The 26,184-nt window shown below is 44.0% G+C and overlaps 1 protein-coding gene across 4 annotated transcripts; it reads left to right on the forward strand.

Moving 5' to 3' along the window:
• Positions 1 to 58: 58 nt before the first annotated feature.
• On the forward strand, positions 59 to 25,836 carry Slc25a27 (solute carrier family 25 member 27). Of its 4 annotated transcripts, XM_076557820.1 has the most exons (10): positions 59 to 343; positions 1,013 to 1,086; positions 2,872 to 3,063; positions 5,107 to 5,191; positions 9,171 to 9,293; positions 12,933 to 13,045; positions 17,761 to 17,845; positions 19,789 to 19,881; positions 20,451 to 20,553; positions 25,236 to 25,523. In XM_076557820.1, exons 1-10 carry the CDS (start codon positions 285 to 287, stop codon positions 25,305 to 25,307), a joined length of 999 nt encoding a protein of 332 aa, XP_076413935.1. In that variant the 5' UTR covers positions 59 to 284; the 3' UTR covers positions 25,308 to 25,523. The 4 variants fall into 4 exon arrangements, with proteins under 4 accessions (XP_076413935.1, XP_076413932.1, XP_076413934.1 ...); XM_076557817.1 differs by lacking the exon at positions 1,013 to 1,086 and having other exon boundaries at positions 25,387 to 25,836; XM_076557819.1 differs by lacking the exon at positions 1,013 to 1,086 and having other exon boundaries at positions 25,514 to 25,836.
• Positions 25,837 to 26,184: the final 348 nt, after the last annotated feature.

Raw genomic sequence — 26,184 nt, forward strand, 5'->3', positions numbered from 1 at the left:
GAGGGCGCGGAGCCCCCCAAGAACTACATTTCCCAGAAGCCTCTTGGGTTCCGCTTTGTTTTTCAGTACCTGAGGCCCCCGGACCGGTCCAGCTCCTAAGCGGGTGGAGGTTTTGCAGTGCCTTATTGGTGCACATGGTCCCTCCCCTACTGCTCTTGGGCTGAAAAGGGGCGGCGCCGGCAGGGTAGCAGGTGCACAGGCGACTCGGGGTGCCCAGTGGTCCTGATCTGCTGCTGAATGTCTGTCCCCGAGGAGGAGGCGACGCTGCTGCCGCTCACGCAGAGATGGCCCCGGACGAGCAAGTTCCTACTGTCCGGCTGCGCCGCAACCGTGGCCGAGCTAGGTACCAGCCGCCCCTGCCTCGGCCTCCCCAGCGAGTGGCCTCATCGCTCTGGGGGAGGGATGGGCGGGCAGCCCTGCTCCAGGCTGGAGCATCTTCAGAGGTTGCGCCCTCGCAAGGATGTGGTCAGGTGCCCAGTAGGCCAGCTTCAGGAGGAGCATGGATTGGAGGTGTCCAGGGTCCTTGTCTTCCCATCCCCAGGGATGTTATCCTATGCCTGAGTGAGTACTCTTGGGCTCTTCATGAGCCCTTATACCTCTCTAGGAAACATTTCCCCTTTCGTGAGGATGACCTTTTTGAAATCATAGTCCATTTGTTCACATATTTTTCATCCTCCCTGAGATCGTCTTTTTCATGGTTTATGCAGCCTCCGAATCTTTGAGTTTGGGGGGCGGGGTGTGCCACCTTGGGGATTTCAATTATTAACCATTCCTTCTGAACTGCCTAAAGTCAGATGCCCGCATCACTTCTTAAGCCTATATCTTGTTTACCTGACAGGAGGGACCCTGAGAAGTAATTTTTATAAAAATGGTAAATGCTGGGCAGGGTGGCTATTAATTGGGGCATTGTTGCTGTCAATACAGTAGTGGGTCCTGGCTCTACAGTTTCAAAGACCCCTGCATGGCCTTCTTCCAGGCCAGTGGGGGCACATGCAGAGAAAGACATTTACAACTACTGCCTGTTGCAGAGAGGCTATTTTTGTGTGTCACAAGAACATCCTAGGAAACAGACTCATGTATGTCTAAGTGAGTCAAAAAGAAACAACAACAATTGAACGGACCACCTAGAGTGGATTATGGTACCTTGGCATGAGCAGATGGTAATTTGTTGGTAAGGAGGGGTACAAACTGTGGTCTCTGTGAAGCTATTCCAGATTACCCTTGCATTTTCTTGTCCATTAAAAAAAGAAAAAGGGGGGGTGTCTCTAGCGCATTAGTCATTTGAAAACGTTACCCAGTCTTGTTCTAGCGGAGGTTTATTTCTTTTTATACCTAGTATAGCCAGCACACTATCTGTTGTTTGCCTTTAGACTCTTTACTTCTGGCTCTTTGGCCGGTCTATTCGTCTCTCTCCTCTCAAAGCTAGTGGAGCATTTTTTATCATCCACTTTCTGAAATAAAATTCACCAGCTTTTAAAGACATCTAAAATCGGGTGGCTGAGTGATTAGCTACATTAACAGTTGAATTCTTCCTTGAAGCTCATTGGCTTGTACATGTCCTGTGACATGTGCCAGAGAGAATTATCTGAAGACTAGAGATCAGAAGCTAGGGAAACAAAGTTAGGTGATGAAGAGGAGTACACCCCAGTTCAGCATGAGAGCCTGCATATGAAAAAAACAAAATCTAAATGAAATCAAAACTCTTAGAGGATTCTACCTCTCCCTATTTTTTTTTTAGCTTCATGTGTTGATAGAACACTTTTAAATGTATGGATATGCAAGATACATCTGTTTAGGGAAATTATTGGCTAGATACTAACTTTCTCAAAACCTACTGGGAATATGTAACACCCCTTCTCTCTCTCTCTCTCTCTCTCTCTCTCTCTCTCTCTCTCACACACACACACACACACACACACACACACACACACATCTTAGAAAAAGTATTCATGGATTCTGGGCCAGGTAGTAGTCACTGGAAAATCATAAGTACCATCAGCAATATTTATGAGCTCTTCTCAATACCCCCCTTAGAATTATTCAGGGCATTGTATGTGATGTTATAAGTCTGATCTTCCTGATGTGGGTTGGGTAGCTAAAATATGCTTTCAGATAAATAAAAAAAAAAAACTGTTCCTAATTCAACATGTAAACAAAATTTCCAATGAATAAAGTTGAGACTTACAAAGAACTCATGAATGGACCATGTGTAAGACTTATCAGTTCAGAAAAATATAACTAAATATTTACCTCAGTTTGAAGAGTGTTGAGCATTGCCACCCCTGTATGTGAAGACATTCTGACTTCATTGCATCTTCTGCCTCTCAAACATCAGTTCTGTGATCTGTTCTCAAGGGGAAACACCCAGGAAATTGTAGAATTCAGCTTCAAGTGTATTCTAAATTTGTATCCGGTCTCAAATGATCGTGGCTGCGGCCCAAGGAGACACAACAGAATATGGCCACTATAAGCTGTTTCTCGTTGGGAAAATCAAAGCGGGTTTGATAGTGAGCATTTTTATTGAAAAGAGATAGAGGGTTGTTCTACTTCTGTAGATTATTTTGGTTTTGCTTTTTAAAAAAAAATCTGGGGATGCTCTAGAACAGCAAGTCTTAGATTTGAGAAGGCATGAGACTCTACTTTCTAAATCATCCATCTACTAATTCAGAATGTGTGGGAGTGGGATAGGAGGAGTGTGACTTTCACAGATTCCCTGCCTGATTCTTTTCTACTATATTCTCATACTTCAGAATCTCCAAACCGTGGGAGAATATTAATCCTATGATTTGAGAGGTTTTGTTTGTCTGTCTGAATGTTTTGGGTTTTCCTCCCCTTCGTTTGTTTGTTTGTTTTTTTTTCTTATTTCATTAGCAACCTTTCCCCTCGATCTCACAAAAACCCGACTCCAGATGCAAGGAGAAGCTGCCCTTGCTAGGTTGGGAGATGGTGCAACTGGATCTGCCCCTTATAGGGGCATGGTGCGCACGGCCCTAGGAATTGTCCAGGAGGAAGGCTTTCTAAAGTTGTGGCAAGGAGTGACGCCCGCCATTTACAGACACGTAGGTATTTATCTTGATTCTAACTGGTAAGTTTGCTATGAGTTCTGTATTCTTTGCTTTTCTCTTCAGCTGTATCCAAAATCCAGCGAGGATATTGTTTTGTTTTGTTTTCCCACTGATACAATAAGTCAGTGGAAGAAAATATCTCCAGTTGTTAAGGAGTTAGTACCCTGAGTTTTGAGAATGGCATATGGAAGTAAACTGTCCAGGAGATCCTTGGGTCAGACTGGCCAGCTAGGCTAGCTGGAAGTGGTGATCAGTAAATAAAGTGGAAGGTCTAGAGGAAGACATCTGATGTCAGCCCAGACCTCAGTGTGTGCACACGTGAGAGTGTACCCACACATGTGAGCATATCTACACACCAACCACACCACACACACACATAAACATGGAAAAAAAACCATAAACTACCACCATATCTATAAATCACTTTAGGATAATTAAACAAGTGTTATCACTTAAAAAATCTTCATATAAAGGGAGTTATACTTGTTTCTACTTGGCTATCTGTTTGAATATTTTTTCCTTGTAAGTTCTTTAATGGTATAAGACAGAGAAACATGAATAATTTATATCATTTTCCCTTACTTCAGAAAACTTAAGTACAGTAAAAACTGAAATAGGTTTTTAAATTCAAAGTTCCGAATGAACTTCTATGTTCTTTGAAAATTGAAATATATTTATCTTTGCTCTGTACATCAGAGACCAACTAGGCTGATCTGACAGAGCAAGGAGCCTCGCCACATCTAGTTGTGGGACTAGGGTAGACGGAGCACAGGTGAACTTGCCTTTGCCTCTGTTCCCAGGCTACTTCTGTGGGTTATTAGTGGTAAATGTCTCAGAGAAGACCTTTCTAACCCTGCTTCCAAGGCACCATTCACAGGAACGGATGTCACCGACCTTTCGGCTTGTAGACAGGAGACCATGAAGTTGGCTCCAAAGAGATGTTGACATAGTGTGGCCTTTTGCACCTCCACCTCCTGCTGTTTCCTTGGTCCAGAAAGCATTAGTTTTAATCATTGCTGTTAATATTCTGTTCTTCACATGACTAGGTTAGCATAGGATTTTTTACGCGAGTCAGAATTATACACAGAAACTTATACTATCTTGTAATTTGTATTTGTTTTTTATTAAATACCAAGTCAAACTTCCTAAACTATCAAGAAAATCTCTTGTATGGGCATGGTGTACTGATTTTAAGGATGCCATTAACCACCTTTTAGAGTATTTCTCTTTTGGACCCCATTATTCTATGCTTTGCCTCTTTCATTGTGCTAGCCACTACATTGTTCTCCACTTAAGATCTTTCTCCTGTGCTTAAAACCTGAAAGGGAAGACTGTTAATGAATCCTCCAGTGCGGTTACAAGTGTTTATTCAAAGAGAATATCCTTTGTACACCAAGCTCCCTACGTGTGTGTTTGAGTTAAAATCCACACACAGGCTATTTTGTGAGGTTCCCTTCCAGTTTGTTTCTCCTCCCCTTTCTGTGGTGGTGCTCAAGATGGTCAAAATGAGAAGAAGAAGGCAGATATAGCCCTTCTTCCTTAGCCTTCCTTCAAGTTCTAGAACTCAGAAACCCTTAACACCTTGAGCATCTATGTAGTTGTGTGTCAGTCAGTAAATGGACTCAAGTTTGGTGAATTAATGTCTGCCAATAAATAAATAAATAAATAAATAAATAAATAAATAAATAAATAAATAAATAAATAAATAAATAAATAACCAACACCGAGAACCCACCTGGAGAAGTCCTGAGGGAAAAAGAAATTAATTACTCATGAACTTGATAGTTGCTGTGTTCGAACATGCCATGTGGGCCGAGGATGCTGAGAGGAAGGTCAAAGAGCCACTTTCTGAAAAACAGAGTGAGCCAAATCCTAAAAGACAAAGAGGGATAACAAGGTAGAGAAGGGAGGCTTTACTCTAGAGGTCAGAGAAGGAGCAAGAATTCCTCCTTTGGAAGACTAAAAGAGGCCAGGTCACAAGTTCCTCTCATTTCATTAGATACAAGACTGAATTTGTGTTTCCATCGTCTGTTTCATGCAGTGTATTCAGGAGGTCGGATGGTCACCTATGAACATCTCCGGGAGGTTGTGTTTGGGAAAAGTGAAGATAAGCATTATCCCCTCTGGTAAGTCTAGCTTTGAAAACAATGTGCTGTGACCCCAAAAACTTTAATGCTTTTTGGTTATATTTACGTAAAATTATACATTTGTACTAAAATTGCTTTTAGTAACAGACTTAATAAATAATAGAAATCCAAATAAGTGAGACTTCTGTACATATTGTATATAGAAACAACAGAAATGCATATGTGAATTATTCATATTTATCTAATATTTTAATCTTAGCGAATGCAAAGGTTGGAATGAGGGTACATGTCCATTACTCCCACCCTTGAGAGGTAGAGGCAGGAAGATAGAGAGGTCGAGGCCAACCTCTGTTACATCCAACCCTGTCTCAAAAACTAATAATAATAATAATAATAATAATAATAATAATAATAATAATAATAATAAAGAATCCCATTGGAGCATCGTCTACTGGGGCATCCTTTTTCATTAGTTAGCTTTCTATTGTTGTGATAAAACACCATGACCAGAAGTAACTTGAGGAGAAAAGGGTTTATTTCACTTATAATTCCAGGGAACAGAGGGTGGTCAGAACAGAAACTCAAAGCGGGACCATGGAGGCAGGAACTGAAGCAGAGACCATAGAGGAATGCTGCTTACTGGCTTGCTCCCCATGGTGTGCTCAGCACACTTCCTTATAGGACTCAGCACCAACTGCCCAGGGATGGCACTGCCCACAGTGGGATGGGCCCTCCCAGAACACCAGCTATTAATCAAGAAAATGCCCCCACAGACTTGCCTATGAGCCAGTCTGGTGGGGGACATTTTCTCATTTGAGAATCCCTCTTCTCATGACTCTAGCATGTGCCAAGTTGATACAAGAGTAGCCAGCACATGACTTTGATTATAGCTAGTCTGTTTTAATAAATCTAAACTAACACATTAAATCATTGCATTATCATGTACTTTTGGAATTATAATCAAAAGACACCAGTCTCGCTTTCAGAAATGCTTTGGTTAAATTCAAGGCACATCTGATAAAGTCCTTTAAACCCTTTACATCTTGATGCATTTGCCCATGTGCCTTTTATTTAGATACCATTAATCCCACAATTAATTTTCTGAATGAAAAAAATATGCTCTCAGAAAATGTCACCCAAGAATAAACAAACTAACATCTCTCTCTTGAGGAGGGCTAACCTGTGATTAATGCATGTTTTATTTCTGTTTTTTTCAGGGTCTGGCTTTTGTATTAGTAGAAGTTTTTGTGTGGTCCAGTTTTTAAAGCCTGTGTCCAGGAAGTAAACCATGATTCCCATTTTTCTATCAGTTCTACTGAGTACAGGCTAACAGTAAGGTCTGCCACTTTCTGCACCGGATGGCTCTTTCTTGTTTTCAGACAGTGGGCTAGCATAGCCCCCGCCCCTTAGGAAGTATGGGAAATTTCTTAAAGAAGAAATACCTGGAGTAAATTCCACAGTCATATAAAGGACAGCGGGGCTTCCTGCAGGAACTTGTTTTGTGTCGTTTGGACCCTTTTCATAACAGAAGGAAGACGCTGTAATGAAGATACACCATTTGTCAGCTCTGCCAAAGCGTGTTTAGCAAATGGCTTTATATTCAAAGCTTCTCATTCCCTGAAGTTTAGGTTGTCACTTAATTTTTTCTATTGTCCTTTCTTTTTTTTTCATTTTTATATGTTTTTTTTTCTTTCTTTTGTTTTTAGAAAAGAGCATTAACAGTTGTGGGACTTGAACCCACACACTAGTGTTCTCCATTCCCGCGATGTAAGAGCGATGAATGCATTTCATGTACTTTGAACCAGATCCTCCTTGTCCTGGGTGTCTAGGTGCCTCTGGTCCTTCTTTTGAGTCCCTCGCTTCTTTGGCTTCCTGGACACTGTGCTCTTTGACCTTTTGAGCATCTCTTTGGCTCTCTTTTGTCTTTCCCTCTTCCGTGGGCTGCAAACTATGACTGAGCGCCAAACCGCAGTCATTCGTGTTTCATGGGAAGAGCCCATGCTGAGAGGATACAGGGTTATCCCTGATAAAAAGTGTTGAGTTTTGCTCTCTTTGCTCTGTGTACTTGGTGTGTTCAGGCATCCCTGTAGCCTTGACTACACTTCCACGCTGAGATCCAAATCAACTCGGACAGAGTTGAAGCTCAACTTCCAGGTTGTCTCCGTGACTCAAGTTTAATACTGCATTCTTCCATTTTGTCAATGCCAAAGACTCATTTCCACCATGCCATTGCTTATTAAGAACCACAGCAGCAGCCAATGAGATGGCTTGGTAGGCCAAGACACTTGCTGCCAAGCCTGATAACCTGAGTTAATCTTGGGGACCTAAATACTAGAAAGAGAGAAATGACTCCCACAAGTTGTCTTCTGTTACTCTCTGTCTCTTCATCTCTCTGTCTCTTTCTCTGGGTCTCTCTGTCTCTCTCTTTGTCTCTGTCTGTCTCTGTCTCTCTAACTGTCTCTCTCTGTTTCTCTGTCCCTCTGTCTCTCTGTATCTCTCTTTATGTCTCTCTGTCTCTCTGTCTCTCTCTCACACACATACACACAAACACAAACTCAAAAAGTTTTTTTAAGAACCACAGTATCTTTGCACACTCAGAATTCCTATGGCCACCTTTCAGCACAGCCGTCTGTGTTCTTCTTGCTGTTGGAAAGCTCTGGGCTTTGAAATCAGAGATGGGCTTGAATCCCGTCTTTGCCCCCTTGATGAGTAACGTGGATAAACTGTCTCTCCTCTTCCATCTGCAGTCCTCTCCACTGCAGAAGCAATGCCTGCCTTTGCATGAGATAATGTACAAGTGCTGGTTGCTTTGAAATCTAAAATTTATAGCCAGGCAATGGGAGGCAGAGGCAGGCGGATCTCTGTAAGTTCGAGGCCAGCCTTGTCTACAAAGTAAGTTCCAGGACAGCCAGGAGTGTTACACAGAGAAACCTTGTCTCGGAAAAAAAAAAAAAATGTTTTTTATTTACAACAGAAATGAAAAGAGTAGTTCACAGGGGCTGGAGAGATGCTCAGCAGTTAAGAACACTTCCTGCTCTTCGAGAGGACCAGGGTTCAATTCTCAACACCCCTACTTGGCAGTTTATAACCACCTGTAACTCCAACTCCAAGGGATCTGAAGCCTTCTTCTAGCCTCCTCAGGCACCACACACACACACACACACACACACACACACAGAGAGAGAGAGAGAGAGAGAGAGAGAGAGAGAGAGAGAGAGAGAGAGAGAGAGAGATTAAAGAAATATTTTGAAATAGTTCACCATAAATAATTCACATGTGCACCATCAAAACAAAACAACATCAACAAAAACAAACCCATAGATAGCACCCAGGAAAAATAAGGAAAGGACGTTGAGAGACCCGATTCCCAAAAGAAGTATAAGTGTTCATTATGTAAAAAAACAAGTAACATCACTGATAACTAGGGAAATTAATTTGAACTCCCTTCACAGTGTTGGGAAAATGTAAAACAATAGAGACCTTTATAAGATGCACCGCCTATTGAGGTTCTGATGTGTGATCTGGGGGTGCAACACTGTAATTGTTGTGCTTGAGCCCTGCTCACTATTGGCTGAGCGTAGGGGAGCTTTGGCCTACAGTTTCTTCAGAGAGAGGAATGCCGTCTAGCCTGTCGCTTGGAAAACCGGCTCAGTCCTCACCTTTGCCTCCGAGCCGACTGCCTCTCTGCTGTTTTCTTACCCTGCAGTTAGAGGCCAGGGGCAGAGAAATGATCAGTTCAAGCGTCCCATCCGTACTGTTGAAGTGTCCATTTTTCTCTCCTTTGGACTTAGGTGGAAGGATTTCAGGTTATTTTCCCTTTAGCGCCTTTTGAGCCCTGGACCTGCCCACCAGCGGCCAGTCAGGCTGTCCCTGCTCTCTCCTGTGTGTCTGTTCTTTATGTACTGCATCTTTAACCTTCCACCCAGGGCCTGTGCAAGTTCAGTGTGGTTCCCTCATTCAATCTGTGCCCTGGGTGGCGACTTAAAACAGCAAACCAACTGTCTCCCTTTGCGATTAGGAAGTCGGTCATTGGAGGGATGATGGCTGGTATCATTGGGCAGTTTCTAGCCAACCCCACGGACCTGGTGAAGGTCCAGATGCAGATGGAAGGGAAACGGAGGCTGGAAGGGAAGCCCTTGAGGTGAGTCACTCAAGGCATGGCTGCTTTCCCCTCCCGCTTTTCAGTCACCCGTGTCTTGCACATTTATCCAGTGTGGTCACTTCTGTTATCTAACGTCTACTAAAGGGATTAGCACCGGTTCTTTCCAGTTACATCTGTGAAGAGACGTGCTAGCCCAGGTCTTCCTTGTGCACAGTGATTTGTGTGTGTGTGTGTGCATGCGCGCGCGCGCTCTGTATCAGATGGGCTGTGTGTTTATAACTCTTTGCACCTCCTCTGACTAAAAGGCCATTAGACTGGTCCCCTGGTCCAAGTTGATGTAAAGAATGTAGACAGCCAGCCACTATCGTTTTGGGGTCTGTAATCTCAGCACATAGGAGGCTGAGGCAGAATTGCTGAGAGTTGGAGGCCAACCTGGAGGACACAGTGAACTCAAGGCTAGCCTGGTCTATAGGTGATATTGTGTTTCAAAAGGAGAGAGGGAGAGAGAGAGAAAAAGAGAATGAGAATTTGATCATGTGCCCTGGTATGAGCCCTAACACTGTCACTGTGGGCTGGCATCCTAAAAATCACTTACCACACAGTCTCTGTCTTTTTGTGTTTTTTGGTTTTGCAAGACAGGTTTTCTCTGTGTAGCCCTGGCTGCTCTGAAACTGGCTCTGTAGACCAGGCTGGCCTTGAACTCACCTCCCTCTGCCTGCTTCTGCTTCCCAAACCGCCCCCGCCCTGTGTCTTTATTTTTAAAGGGGATTCCTGATTAACACTACTGTCTCTAAAAAAAATCTTGATTTTCCTCTTGGAAAGAATGCAGAAAGGTCAGTATTGCTAATTTCTTGTAGCCTGTTTCTCCTGGGAAAGGGGGGCTCTGACAGACAGCAAGACCCCTCCCAGGAAAGAGAAAAGTGCCGGAGATCTGAGCTGAGTCTGAGGGGCTCTGCTCTGGGGAACACTGTCTGCAGCTGAGCTGGACTTGAGTGAGGAGGGCTGGTGTTTTCCTTGAGGAGTGTTCACCACTGAGCACTGCTCCGCTGTCCTCTCTAGCCTACTCTGACTTAGCAAGGGGGTTACAGTGTCCCAGGGCCTGTCCTGTTGCTTTTCTAACAGCTTCTAATCTCTGAAAGCATGTTACAGGAACCCAGGAGAACACATGTGCATCTGGGCTCCAGTTGTCTCTGTTCTTGGGTGGGTGGGTGGCTTTCTTTCCTTTGTCTCTAATGTTGGGAATTTTTAGTTGACTGTACTTGATATATTGTTAAAGAAAAATGAAAAGAAAGCAAGAGAAAGAGAGAGAAAGAAAGAAAGAAAGAAAGAAAGAAAGAAAGAAAGAAAGAAAGAAAGAAAGGAGGGAGGGAGGGAGGGAGGGAGGGAGGGAGGGAGGGAGGGAGGGAAGGAAGAAAGAAAAGAAAAGAAAAGAAAAAAGAAAAGAAAAGAAAGAGGAAGAAAAGAAAAATGTACATCAATCCTGGGAACATGGGTTCCCATGTAGACAAATCACAGGATCACAGGAAGGATGATGCGTGTCACATTGTCTCCGAGTGAGGTTCAGAGACTGCAATACCTACATTAAAGTCACATAGCTAGCAAATGAGAAGCAGGGACTTCCGCTCCAGAGCCTTTTGGACTGCACAAGCCTGGGTGTTTCTTCTGTACAGACGGCGGGCAGACTGTCTCAAGTTCAGCAGCGGTTTTCACCTGGGGACAAAAGTGAGAGAAAAACAGGGATGGGATAGAATTTCCACAAAGATGACATTATTTAATTTTAAGAATTTTTAGATCATCTTTTCTAGTTTTTGACCTAAAAAAAAAAACCCATCTTGCTTATGAGATAGAAGTTTTTTTAATTTTTTTTATTAGTACTATGTCATGTGTATGGGTGTTTTGCCTGCATGTATGTCTGTGTACCACATGTGGAGGAAGCCAGAAGAGGGTACTGGATCTCCTGTCTCTGGAGTTACAGACGATTGTGTGAACTGCCAAGTGGATGCTAGGAATTGAACCCAGGTCCTCTGGAAGAGCAGCCAGTGCTCTTAAGCCCTGAGCCATCTTTTCTAACCCAAGATGATAACAGAGTGTGAGAGAGTCAAACTTTGCAGAGTTTGGGTTTCTTTGTTTGTTTTGTTTTATGATGCTAAGGGTCAAGCCCGCGGTCTTGGGCAGACTGGGAAGTGATCTACCACTGAGCTGTACCCCCGGACCCGAGTCAGTGGCTTTTTAGCATTATTTGAATATGTGTATGTATAGATTGATATATTATGAACACACACACACACACACACACACACACACACACACACACACACACGCACACACATAGCCTCTGTATCACCAGTAAAGGGAAGGCTAACGACTATTGCTTTTTCCTGTAATTAATGTAGGATTTGGCAATATAAAAATTCCAAGCAGTGGTATTTTGATCATTTTACTAGACTAAGAAGAGAAAATGATGACAGAGTTTCTAATGTTGCTCACTAAAAATGTTTAAATCGTGTTGGGCATAGTGGTGCATGCCTGTAGTCCAAGTACACAGGAGGTTGAGGCAGGAGATTTACGAGTTTGAGGCAGCCTGTTTGAAATAACAAGACTCAAAACTAGAAAGGAAAAGAAAAAGAATGGAGACAAAAGGGAAATGTTGGGCTATGGTTCAGCAGTTAAGAACACTGGCTGCTCCTGGAGCAGGCCCGGGTTCGGTACCCAGCACCCACATGGTGGCTCACAACCACCTGTAGCTCCAGTTCCAGGAGAATCCAGTGCTCACTTCCAGCCTTCGTAGGTAGGATCCAAGCATGTGGCACTTACAGGCACGCAGACACATAAAATAAATGATAAATCATTTTTAAAAAGGGAAATGTTTGAATTAAAGGTTGGCCTTTCAACAATAAGTTACTCAGTTTATCTAGAAATCAGAGTTTCATAATCCTTTAATTTCTAATTACTCTGAATAAATATTATTTCATTCCTAACTGTATCTATTGACTTTCACCAACCTATGCAGATCTGGATCTGTCTGCGAGATCTGGGATTTGGAGACCTTATAAAACGGAGCAGAGTACAGTCAAATGCTACAGACAACCTTACTTCAGATTAGTGTACTTTTATACATGAGTGTCACAGAGAAAACAAAGGTCCAAGGAAGGTTGTTTGAGTTCAGGAAAACATGGAAGTAAATGTCAGGAAGCACATACTAAATGTTGACAGAGCAGCCCTTTCCCAGAACTTTCTCAGGACAGACAATTTAAACACAATTGCCAGGCACATACTATAGATTATGACTGGGAAAGCATGAAATCAAGGCAGAAGGCCAGATCCAGAATCAGGGTGCCCTGAGGACGGCACTCAGCATACCCTTTCACCAGATTGGGTTCTATAGCTGTGTTCTGACATCCAACCAGAGTAAACATGTCTCATAAACTGAATGTAAACGTTTAACACAGGAGGCACAGAATCACGTCCAAGAACAATCCAGGGACAGAATGCACTTGAGGTGGAAGGCAAAGCCTCTGCCTTTTTCCTGGAGCCTCTCTCCCAGTTCCCCAAGGCATTGCTCACCACACATCATTCCTTTGCCTGTGTTCCAAAGGAATCAGCAGAAGGTGAAAATTACACATCTGCCTTCCACACACGTGAGTGCATAGACTAACATTTCTTTGTTATTTTCCTTAGATTTCGTGGAGTCCATCATGCATTTGCAAAAATCTTAGCTGAAGGAGGAATACGCGGGCTGTGGGCAGGCTGGGTACCCAATATTCAAAGAGCTGCGCTTGTGAACATGGGAGGTAACTAGCTTCCTGAATCTCTAAGCCATAATCACCGAGTTCTGAGCGCCAACACTGGGGTGTGGAAGGCATTGCTGTACTTTTCAATAACAGGAGTCAGTGTTGGTAACTGAACGTTTATCCTGGAGCAGTTTTACCTCATTCAGTGACGTACAGGAAGGACCAAACACAGAAAAAATGTTCCCATAAGCTGAAAAGACAAAGCTATCTAAGGCCTCCTGCTGCAGTCCAGACTATCCTTTGAGATGAAACTGATGTGTATGCCTGGCAGTCACTCTGCCCAGACACACAGGTCTCTCCCTGCAGCTCTGCCCCTATCCCTTTGGAATTGTTCTGAATAGCATGGTGTACAGCCTGGAAATGGGAGCATTCCCCCCACAATTTATCTCTACCCCTCACTTCTCATTTTTAATTACTAATTTTTTGTTAAATACCTTAACTATAAAATGTAGATTGGTCAATTATATATCAAGAAAGCTGGAAAAGACATTTTTTTTGGAAGGTTGAGCCCTCCTGGGTTGTGAGTTCAAGGCCAGCCTGAATCATAAAATAAAGACCTTGTATCAAAAAAAAATTTTTTTTTCAAGACAGGGTTTCTCTGTGTAGTTTTGGTGCCTGTCCTGGATCTTGCTCTGTAGACCAGGCTGACTTTGAACTCACAGATATCTACCTGGCTCTGCCTCCTGAGTGTTGGGATTAAAAGCATGTGCCACCACCACCTGGCCAAAAAAAAAATTTTAAGACATAAACAGATACTCTTATTTAGGAAATGCTATTAAAATGGTAATATATTACTAGTGAAGCTACACTTATACTATTAGATAAAATATAAGAGGGGAAGCATTTTAAAACTATATGTTGACAGATACCTTTATTGAGAAGTTAGATATAGCCTTCCCTAAAAAGATACTTTAAATGTGTATGCCTAATTTTATAACTTCAAAATCTAGAACATATAAACGTACATGGAAATAGCATTTCATAACATTAAGAGGCTAATGGCCATTCCACCACCAGGCAGACAGGCCTGAAATCAACAGTGCCTATGCTTTCGATATACAGTGGATGTTTCTACACCGTGGTTACTGGTATGCCAGCCATGTTTGTTCACCAAAATGAACTTGAAATCTTGAGAATTAAGGTATGGGAAAGATTAGAAGCAGCAATGTATAGTAAAGAAGCAGCTTGTCTGCCTTATTAAGAATACAGAATTTGGGGTGCAGAAATGAAAGATGTGTTCCTGTCATCCTAGGTTTTCATCTCTGGGGACAATCATTTCATGTGTATATGTACAGCAGGCCTTGGGATGTAGCTGTCAAAGTTACCAACTACTTCCATCTTCCAAAATCATCTTAAGCCAACCCCCCAACCACAATACCCTCTCCTTCAGTATCCCTGGTAACCATCTTAGTTAGGGTTTCTATTGCTGTGAAGAAACACCTTGACCACAGCAACTCTTATAAAGGAAAACATTTCATTGGGGCTGGTTTACAGTGTCAGAAGTTAGTCCATTATTGACATGATGGGAAATGTGGCAGCACACATACAGACATGATGCTTGAGAAGGAGCTGAGAGTTCTATCCAGCTTGATCCACAGGCAGCAGAAGGAGACAGTGTGTCACATCAGCCAGACTTGAGTGTTGTTGGTTATTTTTGCTCTTTGGGGGCACCTTCCACCCAGCTCCCAAATAGGTTTATTCTTAGTTATAAAGGTTTATTCTTAATTGTAAATACCCAGCCTTAGCTTGGCTTATTTCTTGCCAGTTTTTTGTAACTTTAAATTATCCTGTCTACATTTTGACTTTGGGCCTTTTCCTTTTTTTACTTCTGTATATCTTACTTTCACTTGTACTCTGTGGCTGGCTATGTAGCTGGCCCCTGATGTCCTCCTCCTTCCCTGAGTCTTCATTGATCTCTTCCTCCCAGATTTCTCCTTCTATCTATTCTCTCTGCCTGCCAGCCCCGCCTATCCTTTCTCCTGCCTTGCTGTTGGCCATTCAGCTCTTTATTAGACCATCAGGTGTTTTAGACAGTCACAGTAACACAGCTTCACAGAGTTAAAAACATACAACATAAAAGAATGCAACACATCTTTGCATCATTAAACAAATGTTCCACAGCATAAACAAATGTAACACATCTTAAAATAATAGTCTACAACAGTTGAGCTTATCAGACCTCAAAGCCCACCTCCAAAGTGACACATTTCCCTCAACAAGGCCACACCTACTCCAACAAGGCCACATCTCCTAATAGTGCCACTCCCTATAGGCCAAACATTCAAACACACTGTCCATGGGGGCTATACCTATTCATACCACCATTGTAACCTTCCAACATGACAAACCATCAAACTAACTCCCAGCTTGACCCCTGCCATGGCCATCTAACTGGCCTTGTCCCCCATCCCCAAAGTTGTACATCATGTCTATCCAGAGAGATTTTTCTAATCACTGATCCAGCATGCCATCAGTGAGTGTCCTTATCACCTTCCACTGGCCTCTCACTAGATAACAAAGTGGGGATTTAGGAACAGAACTTTCCACATACCTTCAGCTCCCTGAGCAGTTCTTTGTGTCTGCTGGCAGGAACACAGCAGAAAGCCGTGAGCTAAGACCACAGCCCTGCACATAGGAAGCTGTTCTTCACCTCTCTGCTTTCAGTCTTGACCCTCTTGTGTTTCATTTTCTTCTACATGTCCCTTTAATACCCAGCTAAACTGTCACCTCTACCCAGATATTGTTCCTGAACCTCTTACAGTCCCTCCCCATACCTGATCACATTAGATGTCCTTTTCCATGTCCCTACAGCTCTCATTCTCTTCTACTGTGTGTCTGTATCTTCCACAACATGGTGAGCCCCTGAAGGCCATGGCCATGGTTTTACTAATCTTTTTCCCCAGTCTTTCACATGGACTCATCAAATGTTCAGGGCTTAATCAGTGAAAGAATCTTCTAGGGTGGACGATGTGTCTCTCAGGAATTGAGAATTCCAGTAACAGATCACTTAAATGTGGAAGGGAGTAAATCTTTTCTCTGTGCACTCCATGTACATCTACTGTGTCTCATTGATAGCTAATTCCCCCCCGCCCCCAGGAATCCTTGTGATTGTAGTTTCTCAATTTGTTCCTTCAAAGTTTTGCCTCAACTCTCTACCAAGTTCCAGTTGCTTTCTCGGGGTCTTCCTTTGGCTCTCTCACTTTGAAGGTACCTAAACCAAACTTCATTCTCAAACCACTTTCTCCTCCATTGTCTCCAAATGCCCCACAAACCACTCTGTTGTGTGGGTAGGAACTTTGTCTCTTTCCTTGTCCTCGTGTGGGGTAGCTACTGAGAGCAGTTGATCCTGTCTTCTCTTTGTCACTGGAGCTTCTTGCTTCATCCATGACTTACTGAGTCCTCTGTGGCCACTACAGTTGCTTCCTCGATGGTCCCTCCTTAGGCACCCCATAGCCACTTTGCCCCACCATCCCTGAACTGGCTTTACAAAGGTGACAAATACTGTTGTCTTGTAAAAAATACATGCACACATACACACACACACACACACACACACACACACACACACACACATACATACACACATACATAAAAGTTGTCTGTTTACATCTTTATCTCCAAACATAACAGCTCTTCCCTTTAAATTGTTCACATTTAGCAGCTTGCTTTCATCTTTTCTTTTTTTCTCTGTATTTAATCTGCTGGCTATTTCTGCCTTCAGGATTTATGCAGAAGCCGAGCGGGGCTCCACAGCACCGTTATCAAGGCAATACCATCTCTTACTAGGATTAGCGTGATGGTCTCATATCTAGTCCCCTTCCTACAGTGTGACCTCTGAGCCTCTCCACAGTAGCCTGGGCCAGCACTGTCTCCTAGAGCTCTCTGTCTCCCATGCATGCTCTGCTACCCCAGCCTTCTGCATCCTCATCCACATCCTAAGCCAGCTCCTGCCTCATGGCAGAGGCTTTCCTTTCATTGGGACAATTTCTCTTAGCTGTCTAAACAGCCATTTGTCCATGCTTTCTTTGGGTCTCTGGTAGGTGTCATTTTAGCAAGAGGCCTTCCAGACAATTCATGGCATTGTCTGTTTGTGGGGTTCCCTTTTTCTTTTCTTGCTTGTCTGCAGAGGGCTTCCTTTAAACCTGCTGACATCTGGACATGTGGTGGTTTTTTTTGCTTGTTTCAGCTGCCAGCAGGGAGCAGTGATGCTCATATTAGCGACTCTTGCCCCGACTTCTGGAAAAGGAGCAACCACACTGCATCACAACCTCAAACATGCCCGGCTGTTCTCACCACATCACCATTCGTTTGCCTATACTTCAGTGTGGGCTATCGCCAGAAACTCCAGGACTGTGGTGTAACTCCTCTTTTTAAAAATCCTTCAGTAGCTTCCTATTGTCATTCGAAGAAGCTGTAACAAGCTGAGTGGAAAACAGTGGTCCAGATCTGTTGATTATGACTGTCAAGGTCTTAACTTAACCTAACTTGGGTTCAGACAGAAATTTCTCAGACCAAAGACCAAAAATTCCAGAGTCACATAGCTAGAGATGAGTGCCCAGGCCTTTCCTTCCTCTCCTACTGTTTGTAGCTTTGCTTAAAAACAAGAACAGTGTCTTTCACTCCGGCACATGGTGCAGCCGCAAGCCCAGCATCCTCTTGACACAAAAGACATTCACTGCTGAATGAATGACTACTTAACCCTTTTCCCTCGCCAGACTTAACCACCTATGATACAGTGAAGCACTACCTGGTACTGAACACACCACTTGAGGACAATATCGCCACCCATGGTTTATCCAGGTAGGTGGCTGTGTTGAGTCATTTTGTTTTCTCTATTTCCTTTCCTCGTTTAGGATTTGGTTTTTAGTTATGTGTATGCATTTGTGTCTGTTTGTGGGCATGTGCATGTGAGGGCAGGGGGCTCCTGAAGCCCAAAGGGTGTGTCGTACCACCTTGAGCTAGAGGTGCAGGTACTAGGAACCACACACTGGTCCTCTGTAAGGGCAGTAAGAGCTCGTAACCCTCTGCTGTCCCTCTAGACACATATATAGCCCTGTCTTGAATTGTTGGCATAAATTCTAACTTTGGGGATCTTTTGGTTGAGAATGTCATGCTATCACCCCGAGAGAAAGATAATGCTAGGTTTTTAAAGAGTCTTCAATTTTGTTGCAATTAAAATGTGGGAGAGACAAATGAAATCATGGCATATTTCAGATTAAACTCAGCAAGGATTTGTACTTGATGGAGCTGCCTCAGTGGCAGTTTCTGATAAATGGTCTCTTCAGCTCAGTTCAGCATGTATGTGTGGCCTTCTGGGCTGATTGTCCCAGCCTGGATCTTGCAGTGGCCCTATCCAGGAGCTCACCAACAGGGGAACTAGACACGTGTGAAAACTATGAACAGTAAATAAAGATTGAGAAGAATGAGTCACTACAGACCTCAAAGGAGTGAGAAAACAAACAAAGCAAAACAACAAGAACTGAGGAACGGGGCCCAGAGGAAGCAGAATTAGACACGAGGGGTTGAGGGATGCGGCTCTTCGGCGTCCCTTCTCTGACGCACAATTCCAACTTCTCCATCGGAATGAGTGACTCTTGGTTTCTGCTGTCCTTCACATCACAGTGATTTGTTTCTTCTGGCTCCTGGTTTTGTTGCCAAAGGCTGAAAAAGCTCCAATCCCCATATGCTATTGAGATGCCCCTAGATATGTGGTGTGATATTAATATTCTCAAGTTGATATTGGAGTTACACCTTCTCCCTTCTTCTCCCTCTCCCTCTCCCTCTCCCTCTCCCTCTCCCTCTCCCTCTCCCTCTCTCTCTCCCTCTTACCCCCTCTCTCTGTGTACCAAGAATATTCCTTTGTACCCACTACTCTCTGTCCTTGTAACACTTCCTCCAGATCTGTACTGACAGGTGACTCGGTCACCCCAGAGCCTGTCCCTGCCTGCCCGTCACTTGCTTAACTGGTTGGCATCTGTCACATTTACCCATTTTGCTTTTTCCTAGCACTGGTCGGCATCTGAAGATGGCCAGTTTTCCTTGGCTTGTCCTTAAGCAGAGCATAGACACTCCAGAACAGGGTCTTCTTTTTTTTTTTTTTTTTTTGGTTTTTTTCGAGACAGGGTTTCTCTGTGTAGCTTTGCGCCTTTCCTGGAGCTCACTTGGTAGCCCAGGCTGGCCTCGAACTCACAGAGATCCGCCTGCCTCTGCCTCCCAAGTGCTGGGATTAAAGGCGTGCGCCACCACGCCCGGCTAGAACAGGGTCTTCTTAACCATTTGTTATTTAGTAGTAATAGTGAGTGTGTGTGGGTGTGTGGGTGTGTGTGTGGGGGGTTATGGGTTGTGACCATATGCCCTGCGGGTGTGTGCATGCCAGAGCATGCTTGTGGAGGTCAGAGGACAACTTTCAGGAGTCAGCTTTCGCCTCCACTGTGGCTCTGGGAACTGAAATCAGGACTCAGGGCATCAAACTTTCCTGACAAACACCTCCATTTCCCAAGTTCTCTCAAAGGGAGAATCTTATCTCTCTCATTCCCTACATGAAAGGAAACCTGTCACCAGGAGGCACATACCTGTTGGCTGGCTATGCTCTAAATATTTTCTGTCTCCTTATAGAATTAAGCATTAATTTTAATCTCAAGGAATATTTAGCACTGCATTCTTTTTCAATGTTAAATGCCTTTTCTTATAATTCAGGAGCTGTTTAAAGATTCTTTTTAAATTCCCTTTATTTGTGTCTACAGTTTGTGCTCTGGACTTGTGGCTTCCATTCTGGGAACACCAGCTGATGTCATTAAAAGCCGAATAATGAACCAACCCCGAGACAAACAAGGAAGGTAGATAAAGCCCTTGGTGCCCACACGCTGGAGTGTCTGTGGCAGGCTTGGTATTTCAAAGATGCTTTCTTGTAGGTCTGTGTGATAGAGATGTGTTCATGTGTTTTCCTGCTCAATGGGGCAGTTGTTCGTATGAAATTACCTCCTCTTTCTCTAATGCAAATATACTAAGCCTTTGGTGTCATATTATTTAGACACAAAGTAGTTACTGTGACTTTATTGTCTTCCAAGCGTTTTTGAAAGCTTACTCTGCTGAGAATTTTCAGACCGCTGTGTTCAGAGCCTATGCCTTTCAGGTAACAGAATGTGATGTAGTATCAAATAGTGTGTTCTCTTTGGAAGAGGTCAGGTGGAATGAACTCAGAGAGGCCCAAGGGGGTGATGGGAAAAAGAGTCAGCAGGGAAATGCCTCCGCTCAAATGAAGAACCTATGTCAATGAAGTGCTGCTCCTATTTGTTCTAAATAAGCAGAAAGCGTTTGGTTCATGACGACCTTCCTGAGATGGCTTTGTTTGCATCTCTGTTTACACAGGAGGAAATCTGACTACAGTCTCTCTCTCTCCTTGCAGGGGACTTTTATATAAGTCATCAACTGACTGCTTGATCCAGGCTGTTCAAGGGGAAGGCTTCCTGAGCCTGTACAAAGGCTTTCTGCCATCCTGGCTCAGAATGGTAAAGATGGGGTCTTTTGATTTTCCTTAATTTTTGTTTTCTTTGAATTTAAATGACTTGTACTTTACAGATATTTTCCATTTTCTCTTCTGGTGTGTGGCTTGGCTCTACCCCGACAACTGGCCCATCCATCCATCCTTTGTTTTTAAAATATTGTATTAGGGTTTTTTTTTTTAACCTCTCCTTAGAATCATGTTCCTTTTCTTGACAGACAAAAGCTAAATGAACCAGTCACATTTATTAATAAATAGGTTGATAATCTGTTTTGAAAGTAGATAGAGACATGCTATTTACTTTTTACTTATTTGCTGTGTGTGTGTGATATAAAGCCTTTACTACTTCCCTTCACTAAAATACCCTGGGTTGGGGTGAATGTGTAGACTTAAAAATGGAGCTCTTTCGGGAAAATTTTGCTGCTTCCGAACTTGTTATTTTGATGACAAGTTATACAGGTATTATTATCACAGAGACCCTGCTTTAGGAGAAGGTGTTATACCAATGCTTCTGTCATTTACTCCAGTGCAGCGAGACACAGCATTAGACAGAGCTAGTAATGTAGTAAGTATAATTAAAAACAAGGAACTTTTGTAAGTACTTATAAATATTTGAAAATGCGGATGAGCTGTGGGGTTAGAAACTTAATCAAAACTCAGCATAATAATACATAAGTATCTCTGCCCACATCTGAGTGCATGCTCTGTAGTAAGGGCTGAGCCTCGAGTAAGGAGCTCTAAACAGTGAGTTCACAGGAGGAATTGCGAGTGCTGTGGAGATACAGAGCAAGTAGATTCAGCCCACACCAGGGAATGGAGAAGGCCGCCCTAGGAGAGACCTTTGAGCTGAAATTTTAAGCATGAATACGGCTTGACCATGCCAAATGGTAAGAAAACAATTCCTGGAGAGGAATGGGGCCATGCCGAAAGCAGAAGGCAGGGTAGGAAGCCCAGCTGGCCAAGATGCAGAGACCTGAAGGAGGAGGGCAAAGGGCAAAGGGCAAAAGGTGAGGCAGAGACCTGAAGGAGGAGGGCAAAGGGCAAAGGGCGAGGCAGAGAGGCGAAGGTAGCTGAGGCGGGCCAGGTGAACCATGCACACTGGGGTGGGCTGAGGACAGGCACTTCTGCACTTTTACGTTATTCTATCTTCCCTGAGTTGAGATAAAGGCCTGCGGTATTTATCGAAGCATAACGGTGGTGCAGACGGAAGTCGGACAGCGAGGGGAAGAGGGCAGCTTTTGATAGGTATTTGGGGTACAGGAGACTGATTGGATGAGGATAGCGGAACAGCCAGAGAAGATACAGGAAAAACAGGCTCTGGGCAACTGGTGCTGACAGTGGTTTGACGGATGGGCATCATTTGCAGGGCAAGGAAAGTGTAGACTCAATACATTTAATCTCTGATGCAGATAAGTTTGGAGTGCCCATAAGACATCTGAGTAGATAGATATACAGAAGACAGCCTTAATATCAGAATTAGATCAAAATCGGAATCTTAGGGGGGACTGTGGAGAGGGAGATGCAGGGAGTGTAAGAACTGTCCACTTACAAATGGCAACTGGGGATGTGTGCTGTCTATCACTATGGGATAGTAACTGCTTATTAACAAGAAAACAAACAGCAAAAGCTCTTAGCATAAGTATGTCAGTTAGCCTTTCATTGCTGTAACAAAATAACAACCTGAAAGAAGAAAAGAGTCTATTTGGTCTCAGGGTATCAGAGGTTTCGGTTGGTCAGCTGACTCTATCGCCTTTGTGGGCTGCTGAGGCAGAGCATCCTGGTAGGAGCATGTGGCAGGGCAAAGCTGCTCACTTCATGGTGTCCAGGAAGTAGAGAGCACTCTACAGGAAGGGGCCAGGGCCAGGTGCACCCTTCAAACACCCCCCGCGCCGCCCGCGCCCCCCCCCCCCCCCCCCCCCCCCCCCGCACACCCTGTCCAGAGGTTGAGGAGACGGATTAGTGGGTAAAGTGTGATGTTGGAGGACATCTTTCTAAGGAGCTTTTATCTGTTGGTGGCATAAACAATACTGTGTGGGAACACGGACAATACAGAAAACATGGCTGTAGCCGGTAGCTGTCTGAGGGCCACAGAAGGCTGCAAAGAGTCGTCATTTTTTCTGGGCTATGATGCTTTTGTAGGTGCTTATCAGATGAGAGGGGAGAGAGTATCATGAGCATCAGCATCATGTGTGGAGGCAGAGGTGATGCAGTGATTTTCTTAAAGTACCTACTATGCACTAAGCGCTCCACACACAAGAATCATTTCTAAATTTGTACAAGAACACAGTAAGGCAGATACTGTCATTTACATTTTCAGGTGAGAAAACCATGTCTCCGTGTGGAAGAGATTTGCTCAAGTTTTCTCTGTGTAGTTTTGGTGCCTGTCCTGGATCTCACTCTGTAAACCAGGCTGGCCTCGAACTCACAGAGATCCGCCTGGCTCTGCCTCCCAAGTACTGGGATTAAAGGCGTGCGCCACCACCTCCTGGCCCCTCAAACCTATTTTTGACTCTGACTCCCTTTCTTTATTGGTTCAGTGTACTGAGTTCCTCAGAATCCTTTAGCTAGTTGATAAAAATCTTAAAAGACTATAGAGAGATGGGGGCTGGGGAGAAGGCTTGGTGGTTAAGTGTCTGCCACATATGTGTGGCCTGAAGTTCAGATCCCTAGAACCCATGTAAATGTCATCTGTGTATGGTGGCCGGCTGTAACTCCAGTCCCTGAAGGCAGAGGTGGGGATCCTCAGAACAAGTGGTCTAGCCAGACTAGTCATATCAGTGAGCTCTGGGTTTGATCAAGAGACCCTGCCTCACTGTGTAAGACAGAAGAGCAATTGAGGATGCTTCCTGATAGTTATTTTTGGCCACCTCCTACATGCATACCTACACACACACACACACACACACACACACACACACACACACACACACACACACCATCACACAAACACGCACACTGTACACACAGGAAAAACTAAAAAGTAGGGGTGTATAGAGGAGGGCTGATACCAAGGAAAGGCTCGCTACCCAGCAAGCATCACTAGTGTGCTTGTTATTGCCTTGGTGATTGTTGCTATGTGTAATTGAACCCAGACATCTGACTCATAAGCACCTTCAAATACCCAGCTAACTTCACTGAAGCTTATGATTAGGTCACACCATACAATACATTTGGTAAATAAGACAGGTAACCGATGCCTCCGGACCAGCATGTTCTTCGTAAATCCAAGCCCTGTGTGAGCCCCGGTTAGCTTTGGGAGGTACTTGCTAAGCATCACATCGGGAGGAGGAGCTTATTTGTAAATTTAAGATTTAAGACTATCAAGCCAAGAGAGCTTTTGAGTATCCTGCTCTGCAGAGACAGAATTCAGTGGGCTCAAGACAAACCTGAGGCAGTAGCACAGGTCCATATGCAGGTGGATTATTAACAACAGTCACAACTGTGCTGATGGGGAACTCAGAAAGACAGCATGGATGTACAGGGGCTCAGTCAGTCCCACCGATCAGCTCCCCACAGCCTACATGCTCTCTCTCTTGAACTCACTCAATACCCCCACTGAACCCCACCATAGTCCTTTCCCCCAGGCAGAGGAGGCATGAAGTTGCTTCCCCTGGCCCCATGGTTTCAAACCTGTAATGTTGCATTCATATGAAGAGCAAAGCTAACAGCCACACCATTAGAGATGGCTGCAGGGTCCTACTTCACCAGCCCCCACCCCCACCTCCCCCACCCCCCACCTCCGCCTCCCTGGTCTCCCTGCAGCTGCCTCCTTGACTGCTTCATTCCTGATGACACAGGAATATGGCACGGTCACAGCTTTGTGCTTATGATTTCAGCTATGTCTGTGTAGATCAGCTAACCACTACTTAGTAAATCCTCGGTCTGCCTAGGTGACGTGTTTAGTATATCCAAACACAGGCATATGCATTCCTTTACAGACACACGTAGCAAATCCTGTTTAGTTTCCAACTGGTTAGCTCTCCTATAGAATGGAAATCCTCCCTAGTCAGTCACTGATCAGAACTAAATTAGGGAGGAATCCCCTCCAGGCACCCGTTCTCTGATAATCCCTACTTGCTAGTGTGGTATGTCAGTCCACATCCCTCTTGGTTCCTGTGGATGTGGTCATTCAGATTAAGGTTAAGCCATTCAGAGACAGGAGCTCCTTTTTCTATTTAGTGTGAACTTGTTTGTGCAGATTGCAAGACATCTGAGACTGAGATTTTCATGACCCAACCCTCAAAGGATGATCTTTGTCTTCCTCACTTCCTAAGTGTTTAATTGGAGAGCAGCTTAGTACAGAAGTCAAGACGTCCCACATCACAGCCTTGTAGCCAGTAACAGCTGGTAGAAAGAACTTGGTGGTTTAGTCCCACACCATGTCAGTGGGCAGTGGACTACTAAGCTGAGCTCAGCATTCTCATCTGTAAAATGGGGATAAGATCTCTCTCTTTTTTTTTTATTGCAAGTTGTTTTTAGGGAAATCTATGACATGAAAATGCTTTGTAAGTTTCAAGGCAATTTAAAAAGGTAAACAACAAGATATTTGTATGGCTTTTGTTTTGTTTTGTTTTGTTTTTTTTACAAGTGGATTGAAAATGACTCTGTCACTCAAAGATGTAAATGTGATATGTAGAATATTTCTAATTGCTTTGAAATGTGCACTAACCTCTTTGGTTAATCTTTCAGACCCCTTGGTCAATGGTGTTCTGGCTCACTTATGAAAAAATCAGAGAGATGAGTGGAGTCAGTCCATTTTAAGCCCTTAAAGCTAGAGGGCTCATTGTTACTGAACAAGGGCATCCGCAACACACGCCCCCTATTATTTCTACCTCTTTAGGAAGATACTTTACTCCACAGAGACTGCGATTTACAGGGGGCAGCGCTTTATATTTCTATGGACACCCGAGTTCTCTTAGATCCCACTCTTTCTCTAAGAGTGATCTCTCTGGTCCCAGTCTCTCAAGACCAACCACTGAGACCTAGCACAGCGTTTCCTGAAGAATGGAACCTGGACCACTTTGACCTTGGACCAGAAGGTTTAGACTTTGAGCTGCCGATCTCTGCAAAAGTATCTGCCTAGAGGAGTGCCAGAGGGAGCCGGCCCTCAGACCTGGCTAGACGTCAGCCATGTGGAAGACTGCGTAGTGCTTAGGAAACACATTTAACCTGTGTGCCAGTATTTATTGTTGCAGTGTGACAACTCACTTTTCTGTTATTAGAGTGCACATATCATATACTCCAGAGAGGCGAGTGAAAATTCAAGAATAAACATTTTTGAGTTTCCCTAGTGCTGAAAGAAGTGGCTTTACCTTTTCTCGCAAGGAGGATGGAAAGATCAAAGAGACAACTTGAAGTGATGTTTGAATTGCAGGGAAAGAGGCTGCTTGCTGTCAGGGCCCACCTTTACAATGTGCTCACCCCTCCACACAACAGAACACAACAACAGTCACAACTGTGCTGCTGGGGAACTCAGAAAGACAGCATGGATGTACAGGGGCTCAGTCATGAACCTAGAACCTAGTAACTTCCCCTGGCAGCCACAGCCTGTCTCCGTGAGAGCAGATCACATGCCGTGTGTGGCGTACTCCATCACAACCCGCATTTGTCAGTAGCTCTGAGAATCGTAACACACGGA

This window comes from Peromyscus maniculatus, chromosome 21 (assembly GCF_049852395.1).
Source record: "Peromyscus maniculatus bairdii isolate BWxNUB_F1_BW_parent chromosome 21, HU_Pman_BW_mat_3.1, whole genome shotgun sequence".
In the NCBI taxonomy this organism is placed as follows: domain Eukaryota; kingdom Metazoa; phylum Chordata; class Mammalia; order Rodentia; family Cricetidae; genus Peromyscus; species Peromyscus maniculatus.

Bases quoted from the DNA above. Each gene is read 5' to 3' on its own strand.
- Slc25a27 (XM_076557817.1), top strand. From the start codon at position 238: ATGTCTGTCCCCGAGGAGGAGGCGACGCTGCTGCCGCTCACGCAGAGA. The intron at 344-2,871 runs GTACCAGCCGCC...TTATTTCATTAG, and splicing joins CGCAACCGTGGCCGAGCTAG to CAACCTTTCCCCTCGATCTC. The intron at 3,064-5,106 runs GTATTTATCTTG...TGTTTCATGCAG, and splicing joins CGCCATTTACAGACACGTAG to TGTATTCAGGAGGTCGGATG.